General features: G+C 50.9%; 1 protein-coding gene across 1 annotated transcript; it reads left to right on the forward strand.

Moving 5' to 3' along the window:
• Positions 1-1696: 1696 nt before the first annotated feature.
• LOC146197362 (uncharacterized) lies at positions 1697-11429 on the forward strand. The gene is made up of 3 exons (XM_084596476.1): positions 1697-5707; positions 8683-8930; positions 11120-11429. The coding sequence occupies exons 1-3, from the start codon at positions 1700-1702 to the stop codon at positions 11247-11249; spliced, it is 4386 nt and encodes a 1461-aa protein (XP_084452602.1). The 5' UTR covers positions 1697-1699; the 3' UTR covers positions 11250-11429.
• Positions 11430-12271: the final 842 nt, after the last annotated feature.

The raw sequence follows: 12271 nt of genomic DNA on the forward strand, positions 1-12271 counted from the left end.
GGAAGGGTGTCCGGGCAATGCGGGCTCTTTGCCGTTTTTCGTGCGCCACCGGACTTAGTTCGCGCTTGTAAAGCAAGCTGCCGTGCTTGTATATACTTCCATATGCCTTCTTCCACGTTGTTACCCATCATGATCTTCTTCTCCCCAGTGCAGAGCAGCAAGGTACGATTTTAATCATTCCGGCCATCCTTTCTGCCTTTCCTTTCAATAAATACATATATATCTATCTAATCCTCTGTTGGTATGTGCGATATATGCACAGAGGTGAGAAGAAGAAGAATTTGCTCTTTTCCTCTCATACTAGCGGTTTGAGAAGCCACGCTGATGTTCTTGCGACGAAGACAAAGAGCGCAGCTTGGTCGCGCGTCCCGCTGGTCCCTCGAGCTCGAGAGTGCCGTCTCGAGCGCGGCGCCCGATTGCAGCAGCTCCCGTCCTGGGTTTTCTATGGTTCCGACGGGGTAGGCGCCCAAAGTAAGTCGTGCCAAAGGCCTCGTACCCTCTTTGCCCGTTTCTCGCAGTCCGCAGTGAGGCGTTTCATCGAACTGTGTGACAGGGGAAGGCGGTGCGCCATAGCTGACTGCTCGAGAAAGCGTTGTCATCGCAGTCGGGGCCGGCTGAGCCACTCCCTAACCCCAAAAGCTTTCGGCGCATCTCTTCAACCGCAACAAGCAAATCTAGCATTTACCTGTAGAATAAGAGGAGTTCATCAAATTGTGGGAGAATGCGCGCCAAACCTACTTTCGCTCGTGGTAGCTAACGAACGCCATAGTTGCTCTGCCATAGGCTTTGCTTGGCCGTTCAGCTAACGTAACCAGTGAAGTTCAGCGACAGATCAGACGTCGTGGTAGTAATCGACCATAAGTTCAAGATATGCATAGCAAGAGCCATAGACATATCTCCAACCGTGTTGTATACGCCGATGTATGAGATGAACGAGCATATGCCATGTTGCTTTGGTGATTTCCTTCGACTAAGGCACCGACGCCTTCCTGCTTTTACCGCGCTGCTCATTTTGGGCATCATTTCGCGAAAAAAAAAAAAAAACATCTGCTCGAGTTTAAGGGTTCTCATTTTCTGTACAATTACGGCTTTTCGAAAGCTGGCTTTTCCTGCCTCGTTGTCATGCATAGGCTTCAAATCAAAGGAGATTAAAAGCTAGTAACAGCACATGGTCTAGTACCGAAATCGTTGCACCCCAATCACGTGCTCTGAGCGTGTGTTTAGCGTTGAATTTGCACGCTGCGATAAAAAAACTCGTCCCATGAGCACGTGTGCACGCGTTGTACGTCCGAATAATGCGTGCACTTGTACACTTCACAGGTCGGGCCTATAGTTGAGCGGAAATGATTTTGAAACAGCTGACTTTTCTGTTTGAATAATTCGATTGTTATCAAACGAAGTTCAATGTGTTAATAGTTTCTAATTGTGCAAAGAATTCTTAAACGGGCTGAAATTCTTGCGGTTGGTATAAGATTATTGTATATCTCTTAAATAAACGAAGTTTTAGAAACGTTTGAACCGGATCAAAGCCTGAAAACATCGCGGGCAGGAAAACTGAAATTGCACCACATCGGCGATCTGTAGTTTTCACACTGGTGAAGCATACGGATATTTCATTTGTCGCTATACTCACCGACGCAGCTATAAGTTCAGCAGCATAAAATGTCGCGCCGCTCTCGATTCGCAGACCGAACGAGCCATGGCTGAGCCCAAGACAGATATGGCGGCCAAGATCACGGACAACAAGTCCGGGGTCCCAGATCGGCCGACCAAAGTTTCCCAGGAACTGCGGGAAGAGGAGGCCGCATACCAGCGTGACATTTTGGGGAAAGACGTGCCTGGCGCCAAGAAGGCCGAGGAGAGTGGTGGAACAAAACACGAAATGACGAATCTTTTGAATCGCGAGGAGGCTCGACTGGCGAAGATCGGGCAGCACCTGGACAAGCCTGAAGTGCTGGACCAAAAGCTGCGAGAGCAAACGACGGCGAAGCAAGAATCGTCCTTCGCGTCGGAGGCCAACATTAAGACTGATATGAATATGCGGCTAAGCGACGACATCAGAGGGCCAGCAGATCCTGATGCCGCCGCGCCACCCAAGCCTCCATCTGGTGGCGTCCAGGGAGGCGGCCCGCCACCTGGAGGCGAGCTGCCACCGAAGGCTGCCTCCAAGGAGAAACTCGGAGGAAAAGCGACGGGCACGTCTTATGCCACCGATGGCAATTACCCGAAAACAGACACGGCCGCCGTCATCACCGACCATCGCTCGCACTTGCAGGAACTGAGCAAGTCTCTCCAAAAAAGGGTGCTACAGGAGGAAGCGAGTTATGCACGGCAGGTAAACGCTGCTAAAATTGTCGCGGAGGGACAGGGACAGAGGCGAGGACAGTCGCTTCCGGGAGAATCCGGGAGAGAGCTGCGTGCACAATCACCTGGAGGAGGAGCCATCAGAGGCGCCCCGCGTGGCAGCCAGCAGGCAGCCGCGCGGGCATCACCGCCGGCCAAGTTGGCGGCCACCATCTACACTAAGGAAGAAGAAACGTCCGAGTCCGACGAGCAGTCTCGCAAGGCTTGCTGGCTGATGCCTGAGAGCGTTCAGCGGGTGCTGGACTGCGGCATGGAAAATATCTATGGACCACGGCCGAGACGCCCGTACAGGCCACCTATGCTGGAGATGGAAGTTGAAGAAGACGACTACGACCCGTACTTCAACAAAGTTGAGGCCACCGAGGCAGTGTACAAGCCCGAAGAAGGCCGGGTGATGTATCCGTCAGAGAAGCGCCGCAAGGCACGTCGTCCTGTGTATCCTGACGAAGAGGACTTTGACGTAATGTTTCAGGACGAGCTAGTTATCGGTGGAGGCGAGGGCCCGCAAATGATGTACGAAGATGAAGGTGATATCGGCTACGCTGACGAAGGAGATATGTTTGAGGAAGAGACCGAAGACGTCATTTACATGGAAGACGAGCATATGATGTACCAGGGGAACCGAATGTTGTACCGCCAGCCTGTAGGACAACCTATGATGCAACCCATGATGCAGCCGATGATGGGACAACCCATGATGCAGCCGATGATGGGACAGCCTATGATGCAACAGATGGCGCAGCCTATGATGCAACCGATAGGACAGTCCATGATGCCGCAGATGTCTCCAACTATGATGCCCCCAATGGGGCAGCCCATGATGCAGGCTATGCCAGTACAACAGTACGGTTACGCGCAACAGCCAGTCGCCAGGCAGGAAACTTACGACCCCGCACAGGGCATAACTATCAACAAGAAAGACCACATCGAAGTAATGAGCAGCTCAGACACTGATGTTAACGTGAAATGGACCAACACGTACGCCGTGGGATTGCCTGATGAACTCAACCGAACAGGCTCCGGTGTACGCATCGAGCATAAGGTTAAGGTAAAGGCTCAAAAGGATCAGTCATCAACGACGGAAGGTGATGACGAATCGGGAAAGAAATCAGCCGCAGTCCAAACGGTGCGCCATGATCCCATATCCACAACTGCACAGACAGAAAGGCCGCAAATAGATTCCAAGAGCATCAGTGCCCGGGTTGACACCGACGACGTCGCAACTCAGAGGAATCGGCAGCCCGAGAGGACAATGGACACGCAGACCTTCGGCACGTCGCCGTTTGTTCCGGGTGCCGGCATGCCGTTCATGTTTCCAGGCATGATGAACCCGTTTATGATGGGCGCCATGGGTATGCAGCAACCGGCGCCTCCTCCGCCTCCCCCTCCGCCCCCTCCCGAACCGCCAGCCCCTCCACCATGCGAAGAATGTGCGCAGATGAAGTCGTGTTGCGATGATGTACCTTTCGAAGATCTTAAGAAGAACATTGAGGAAGACATCATCAATATAGTTAATGAGAACCTGGAAGTCAAGATTAGCGACGAAGACACCAAGATCCTCGTCGCTCGGCCGGACTCCCCGTACAAGCTTGTATACCTCATACCGCAGCGGCCGCAGATTGTAAAAGAGGAGAAGTGCATCCAGACTGCCAAGGAACCTACAGACAAGAGCATCCAGACCGAGGGCAAGAAGGGCGTCAAAGGTGCAAAGTCTTTAGATACCGACGCCGGTGAAGGGGAGCGTGTGATCAAGGCCACCTACAGTACGAAAGAGTGCCAAGTGAATGGCAAACGGGTCCGAACGACAAAAGCATTTCGCGTCACACAGTCTGAAGACGAGAAGAGTGCCACGGAAGTACAAGAGTCTTCCAGCAGCTCAGAAAACGGCAGGTCGAGGTCGAAGCGCAGGTCGCGCTCCAAGAAGAGGGCCAAGCGCACTCGTTCTGACTGCGCCTATCCGCGCAGTCTGACCATCTCGGTGGGGCGCACCAGCTCTACAACAGACCACAGCCGCTCGCCGAGCCACAGCCGCAGCCGCAACAGCCGCCGCAGTCGCAGCCCAGGTGCAGTGCGTAGTGACACTCCCTCGCAGCGCCAAAGCGCCAAGCACTGGAGAGAGATCGTTGTTGCCAGCAGCTCAGGCAGCATCAGCAGCCAGACAAATGTGTCTATCATCGGGCCCCCGTCGAACCCGGAAAGCGTGAGCTGCCACGCCAAAGCGTACGTCGACAATTCGCCGGCGCGCGCGGAGCACCGCGTGCCTTCCAGGTACGCCGCCCAAGGCGAGGGCCCGATGGCTGCGCGCTGCGTCATCGTGACTTCAGACACCAATATAACGTGTCAAGATACTCAGGACGTTGCGGAGCCTCCAGTCGAAGCCAAGCCAAAGTCCAACAAGGTGTACGTTGAGCGTATCTACGACGAGCGTCCAGACAGCTCGCGTTTCAGCCCCCGCATGGAGAAGCGAGTCTGCTCTCCGCGACCGCCGCCGTCGCTGGTCGGCACAGACAGAGCCCCATCGCCTCGCACACACGAAAAGACCGGATTCGTGTGCAAACCACCACAGTCTGCCTCGTCCGTCTTCCAGTCAGCCGTGGACGCTCGTCACAAGAACGTCAACCGCAACTCCAGCTACATCGAAGCCGAACGCATCGCCAAACAGATTGCTCAGCAGATTGCCCCTCAGATCATCGCCGCCCGCCAGAAAGAGCCCTTCCAACAGAAGCATAAGAGCGGCCAGCCAACCGCACTTCAGAGCATGGTTGCGACTGCGCACCAGCAGCATCAGCAACAACAGCAGCAGTTGCACCAACTGGTTCAGCAAAAGCGCTCTCAGAACCGCCAGGTGCCTCACAAGAAGGACCACGAGACCACCCGCTACGAGGACAGCACGCAGTACCAAACCACCGGCCGCTACACCGTCGTGTCTCAGCACTCCCTCGAACGGGTCAACAATGCGCAGGGCTCGCGTTGTGTGACCGGGAACAAGATGACCCGCTATGGTCCTGCCGCTCCCTCTCTCAGCCAGAGCTTCCCTCAGCGCGCCAGCGGCCGCTATACTGTCGTGTCCCAGCACTCCCTAGAAAGACTCAACAACACACAGGGCTCGCGTTGTGTGACCGAGAACAAGGTCTCTCACTACGGTCTTGGCGGTACCTCTCCTTCCTTGAGCCAGAACTTTCCGCAACGCTACTCAAGCGGACAGCCACGGCGATCCGCTACGATGTCCGCAGTGGGCTCTACCGGGCACCAGTATCGCGGGCAGCGGCACGGAGGTCACTCGCCCTATGGCGCCAGGCAGAGTCCACAGCAGGCCCGCTACATACTGCCCATTCAGCTGCAGGTCAGTGATTTATGCGCACCTTGCAACCATGCTAGTGGATCCCCAGCGCAAGATACTGCTGGTATCCGCAGGAGGGCATTACGCTGTTCTAGCGCCTATCCGCATGCACACAAAAACCACAGCGCCGCAAGGGTTTGCGGGTCCTTGCCCTGACTCCAAGGACGAGGGCAAAGGGCATACGAACCACATACATGCGTGCCTGCGTGCGCGCATGTACTCATGGCGTAGTGTGCGCGTGATTGTGGCGCTAAGAATATAGCTGTGTGTAGCGCTACGACAGTTAAGGTCAACCTGTGCCACTGGTGCCGGCACACTCGGGGAACAAAGGAAACGAGTTGGCTCACTGTATAGCTCACTGATCAGGGTGGCACGCACTACATTAGTGTTGTGCTCATATCGCCGACGCCAGCACAGTAGAGCACGAGCATAGTCGTGTAGTGTGCGCCACTCCGATTGGCTCAGGTGACCCTTGCCTTTCGTAGTGCTGTAAACATTTCGTGCGATGTCGGCGCCCGCGCGTATGCACGCTCCGGAAGCTGCATACGTTTACAACCAACAAGTTACAACAGTCGGATGACCAGGTGCTTCGGCTTGAAATTCGTTGAGAGGGGGAGCAAGGCAGTGTCAGGCCACCAGGAACATGTGGTGTGGCCGGTGTGGCGCTGGGCGCACAAATATATATAGTTCCGGGCCGAGTTCCGTTATGAGCTCGTTCTGCATTTTGTTGCTTTAGCCGACGTGTACAACTTTGCTTTGCTTTACTTTTTATCAGTATTTTACGTTTTCCTAGTTTTTGCTTGATTAGTTTTCTTTCTTTCTATATATTTATTTATCTTACGTACTTAGTTTTATTATCTCTCATATTTTTTTTTTCCTGCAACGCCCTCCAGCGTCATATATACCCTAAACCAAGAGGTATATTTCACAGGACGTCGGCGTAGAGTAGTGAATGGTTAGCGCGCTCGGCTGGCGCACATAATATAAGGATGGTGGTTCGAGTCCTGGCGTGGACAGGATTTTTCAAGTACGATATGATTTTAGCATGGCGCCGACAATGGGAGTGCAAACATCCGGGCACTGATTCTCTTTCATCTGTGAACCAATTTCCCCTCATCCAGGCCATGATTTCCCTTTTCCGGTAGCCGAGCTAGATTTAACGAGTTCTCGTTAAGGATGGCGCCACGGTGTCATTTGAGCGTAGAACCAACCTTTATTGGGCAGAACACCGCTCGACGCCGGCGGTCGAGGCGACGGGCGTTCGAATCGTATTAGGGCATTTAAAATCAAGCCCGTTATTGTGTTGCGGCGTCAGCTCTTGGCATTTCTCTCTTCAGCAGACAGTTGTATACACGCTCAGCGAGCACTCGGACGCGCTGATTGGCTACATTCTTGTCAGCCCAGCGATACTTCGAGGCCGCGTACGCTTTTAAACCGAACAGTGGAGTCTACCGAAAGGAGGAGGAAGCGCAATGCGGAAAGCGATTAATATGCTACAGCAGAACACTGTTCACACCTGTCGACAACGTGCAATGCCCACAACCGTTTCATGCTTATGATTATATGATTGGCAGCTCGTGGTGGCACATTGTGTTCACAGCTTGTGCACGGTCACGCCAATCATCAGGCAAAAAAAAAAAAAATAATAAATAAAATGCTGACTAATAAAATTGACTAAATCAAGATAGAAAAAAAAAAAAAGAAGGTGGCAAATATCGCAAAAACAAAAAGAATCGGGACACGGGCTTCTAATAGAGGGAACACAGACGCCGGGTTATGGCGGGGAGACATGAACAGAAAATGCATCTCGTTCCGACAAAGCCTCAAAGTCTTCGAGCTCACAGCATGGTACCAGATGGTCGCCTGCGCAGCAGAATAAGTAAAACCGTCTGAAAAATATATCTAAACTCAGTGATGAACTAAAATTGGCTACGTTTTTATTCACTGTAGTTAGCATGCATGGTAATACTATAAACTTGCATGCAGTGGTAGTGGCGTTCAAAGACTTTTTATTTTGTAGTTCTTATTAGTCATCTATCCTGAGCTATATACTCCTAAAGTTTCAGCCAAACCAGTCTAATTACGCATGCGAGACCGCGGCACACGACAGGAAGCTCTTCCCTGGTGGGACGCAGTTGTTGCGTGGTTGCATATGGTGCTTAGCTAAGAAAATGTTCCGAGAGCACTGCAGAATCTGCAGTGGAGAAATGCGAAAGCCACGAGCTTTGCTGCAGCACAGGATACATCGCGCGTTCCTTGTTGAACACAACCAGCGTTCCGTTGAACACATCAAAGCTTACCGGCGTTCTATAATTTCGATATGCGTTCGTGATTGGTGCAGAAGGCGTTAGACGCCGATAAAGAAGTCGAATTTTAACAGCAGCTTAGCAAACTCAGCGACAATACCGTTGCGAACGCAACAGGAAAGGCGGTATCATTCGCCGATTCAAAGAATACAGACAGCTCCGTGGTCAAGAGTTAGATGATGCCATACAGCTGGTGAGGTGTGTCAAGCCGCACTAAAATACTCTGACCAAAATGGCCACCGCAATATCGCACTTCAAAGCGGGAAGCACTTATAACATTCCCTTCACAGCACACTGTTATTCTGAAAATACGAGAATGTATGTTCAACTTTTCATCATTATTCGTTATTACGTGGCCATATAACTGTTCACGGACAGTTTTGATGTGAAATAAAATTATTGTTTTAGCGAGGCACGACTGAACTTGCCAATCCCTGCCTGCCAGCCACATCCAGTAAGTAGAGAGGGATGGCTCCGGTAGCAAATTCGACGTTTACTAGACGTACGTGTACATATGATACCATGGACAGGAGGTCAGACCTTACATCTATTTTTATAGGGCTCATTAGGTGACGCAGTAGGCGGCTGTAGTTGTCCAACGGCTATATAAGAATACATTAGATACAGCAGAACAGTTACACTGCCTTTAAACAGACGCCGGCCTTATTGCAGGTGGCGGGTCAGCCCAGTCGCATGGCTGCTTCCAGCCAGTACAGCCAGCACCGTACAGCCGGCTCGCGAGTTCCGGCGAACCCCGAGAGGAGTCGCTCCAAAGTGATCATGATGCAGCAGCAGCAACAGCAGCAGCAGCAGGGGCAACTGTCCAGTGTCATGCTGCGCTCCGTCGAACCTGAGAGCCCTCAAAGGATGACGCCACTCAACTCTTGCCCCGGCGACAAGAAGAGGAACTTCTACAAACGGTATGGTAGTACACTTAATTTGAGCAGAGATCGAGGGAGCCTCAGTGGTATGGCTCGGAGTCGTGTTCCAAGAGGAGAGGAAAGGTAGCAAATCTTGAGAAATAGTAAAACTCCGGCCATAGCTTGTTCAAAGCTAGATACAGCAATGACCGTTTTGGACGCTTGCGAAAGCACTGAAACTCTTCAATGTGTCGTATTTTTTGTGTACATTTTCTATTCCGCGTATGTCGTAGGTTAATGATGTGTGGAGACCTGACGCTTAGTGAAGACTGGACGGTGAAACCTGCTTCTGTAGCCGGTCACCTAAAAGAACTACATGTCCACTTCAGCTTCCTCAGTTCACCGTATCTATGTGTAACTGCGCGAGGCACAGAGATTGTCGTGTCCGAGTTCGTTCTTGTCTGGACGATAGAAGGATTTCGGCCCGCACGGTGTGCACGCGCGGCCTTTATAATGGAGGCAGGGTATTGTGAATCCCCACAAACTAGAACGTGTTATGTTCGAGTAGATAACAATAGAGTGAGCTTTAAACAAATTTTTTAAGTCAGGTTACTTGTTCATGTGATCTGCGAGTTTTGCGTCGCCGTCCGCAGAGCACCTTCACGGGTTAACATAGCAAAATGAAGAGAATGTCGACTCTACAATTTTAGAAGAAAAAAGGAGCATTAAGTGCGGGATATGAAATAGAGAGAGGGGATGGGGGCGACGAGTTTGGCGCCCGCCTCGGCTGCGGGAGGTTGCTTGTTCGAAACCCGCCGCCGGACATGGACGGGTACAAGTGTCCCCCTAGCCTATCGTTTGGAAGAGGCTCCACAAACCTCGTTACGCCCTTTCAATGGCAACCTTTCTTCCACAAGTTACGAGCGCCTTAACCTGCAAATGTGGTTTGTGTTTGTGTTACCGTGTTCACACGGGGGTTCATGATCCTACGCTCCAACCAACGTAAATGCACTGGCCTCTAACCAGCGTGTCTAAACAGATGTGCAGTTCAACTTTCACGGCCCTAAGCCCTAAATGTTGATTAAACTTGACATTGCACATTAATGGGCACTGAGTCTGGATCCACTCCCGGCTTCTGATTTATGAAAGAGAGAGAGAGAAAAGCGAACATGTCCGTGAAGAATTCGTTCCTGTCAGCCTGTCACAACACAGTTAAAGCTCAATAGTAGCAATTCTTGCTTGTCGCTTTCATTGCTAATCTGAATGCTGGTCGGAGCCAGGATGATCATTTCAGGGCACGCTTAGTGCGGATTTTACTCTTCTTTTCTCTCCCTCTTTTTGCTTTCCGGTGTGGCATTGTGATACCCGCCGATGTATTTTAGGGTTCTCTTATCATAAGTATTATGACAGGGTGATAGGTTAATCTGCTTTGTGCAGCTTTAGAATGATTGGGTTAAATAGATTTTTAGTGGCAGTTCTCGTTTTTTCTTTTTCTTTTTTTAGCGGCAACCTGGAGATTTTTTTGAACCAAGATGATTTTAAAAATATATTTCTATGTGATTACTGGGTGCAACTTTTAATGCCGAAGGGTTACTCCCCGCATTTTCGGATTTCATCGTGGTGGCGTGTGAAGCCTCCTCCGAGCAAGCTCTCGAAGAAAAACTCACCGCCGGTCGGTTTCGGAAGCAGTCCGAGGCAAACTTCGGAGTGGCTTCGTTGGCCACTTTGTTCGGCCATTGCGCCTTCTTTTTTCTCTCTCTCTCTCTCGCTCTCCCTCTATTGCCTGTTTAGTCAATTTTTCCCCGTGCTACACTGCCAGTTCCTCAGCTTCGCCTCGAATGTCGTCGTCTTCATCTCCTCTGACAACATTGCATTAAAGGCCTTAAAGTGGGCCTCCCCGTCCCAATACAAACATGAAACACTCGTGAGATAAGCTGAACATTGTAAGACGTGGCAAAGCAAAGTTAAACAACGCAAAAGTTAGGTAAACGAGCGCTAAACATTGATTTTGCATGTATAGGGAGTATGCAACTACGTTGCAGTGGCGGATATTTTGTGGTGCATGTAGCCCGGCGCAAGGCTGCAAGCATATCTAATCGCTCTGCTATCGCCTGCTCACACTTGCACTGCTGAAGCTGTGCTCTGCACCACAAAATGACCCCCGTGACGTCACTTGAATACATCCTAGTATCCGTACTTAGCCAATTGAGCTAAATCATGGTTTAATACTCTTTCTCTCTTCGCGACAGGGCGTACCGGCTACGGATTCCAGCCCAGGAGAAGCAGGTGCTGACCTATGCCCTGGTCGCGCTGGTGGCCCTCATCAGCGTCATTCTTGTCATCAACACTCTCGGCAAGCGGCGCACCGGCGCCTACTGACCCGCTTTCAGCACTGCCTTAATAACAGCATCCAGCCTCGGACCGGCAGGTTCTCCTCAAAATCGTGCCCTCCTTCCGCGCACAGGGCGTCCAGCAGAAGACCACTGTCATCTGCAGCACGCTTGTGCGACGAGTGCACGACTTCCCTGCCGATGCTTGAAGCGAGCGGAACTTATAAAATGGAGGCCACTGCCACATGGCACGCATATCAGTGGACAATGGCCATGTTCAGCGACACTCAAAAGTTTGTGGAATGCAATAATAACAGTTCTAGTACTAGTATTTGTAGCAGTGGTGGTTTATTTCAAATTAGTTGAAAAGAGAAAGAAGTATGTTGCAAGCCACGGAAATTGCTAATACCTTTGGCGCCTGAGCTGCGCCGCAGCTGGAAGAAATAAAACGGACAGGGAGACGCTAGTGAAAAAAGAAAGCAATAGAGAGAAAGGACGGGAAAGAGGTTTGTGCGCTGTTTAAGAAATATAAAAATGTAAAGTATGCGTGGTTTGCGCTCAAGTGTCCAGGAATTCGCAGCAGGCGGGGATCCCACAATTCGCCATTAAGTCGTGCACTTTAACAAGTTTCTAGTCCAGAATTGCGTTCCATAACCTATATTGATTACAGGCGTAGATATTCAGGGCTTAAAATTTATCCCAAAGGTGTTTGTAATATGGGATGAATTTAAGAAATGGGAAGCGTGCAAAGGGTGTCGGAGAAATAACTCAAGTTAATGACATTTTAGTGAAAATCAAGAAATGGGCATGGACAAGGCATGTCGCGCGAAGTGAGGATAACCGATGGTCGCTCAGGGTAACAAACTGGATTGCACGGGAAGGAAAGCGTTATGTGGGCGGATTAGGTTAAATTCACACGGGTCAAATGAATGCAGTTATCACAGGAACGGGTTAGAGGGCTATGAGAGAGGCCTTCGCCGGCTGCTGCTACTGCTGCTGCTGATGATGAAGGGATGAATTGCGCATTAGAATCTATTGGAAAAGAAAAAGAAGAAAAAGAAAAAGAAAAAG

The sequence above is a fragment of the Amblyomma maculatum genome, chromosome 3 (genome assembly GCF_055883805.1).
Source record: "Amblyomma maculatum isolate TAMU_Amacu chromosome 3, ASM5588380v1, whole genome shotgun sequence".
In the NCBI taxonomy this organism is placed as follows: domain Eukaryota; kingdom Metazoa; phylum Arthropoda; class Arachnida; order Ixodida; family Ixodidae; genus Amblyomma; species Amblyomma maculatum.

What these genes read in the sequence shown, in the direction of transcription:
- LOC146197362 (XM_084596476.1), top strand. Translation starts at nt 1,700, where the DNA reads ATGGCTGAGCCCAAGACAGATATGGCGGCCAAGATCACGGACAACAAG. An exon ending in TACTGCCCATTCAGCTGCAG is followed by an intron (nt 5,708 to 8,682) that starts GTCAGTGATTTA and finishes GCCTTATTGCAG; the next exon opens with GTGGCGGGTCAGCCCAGTCG. An exon ending in AAGAGGAACTTCTACAAACG is followed by an intron (nt 8,931 to 11,119) that starts GTATGGTAGTAC and finishes TCTTCGCGACAG; the next exon opens with GGCGTACCGGCTACGGATTC.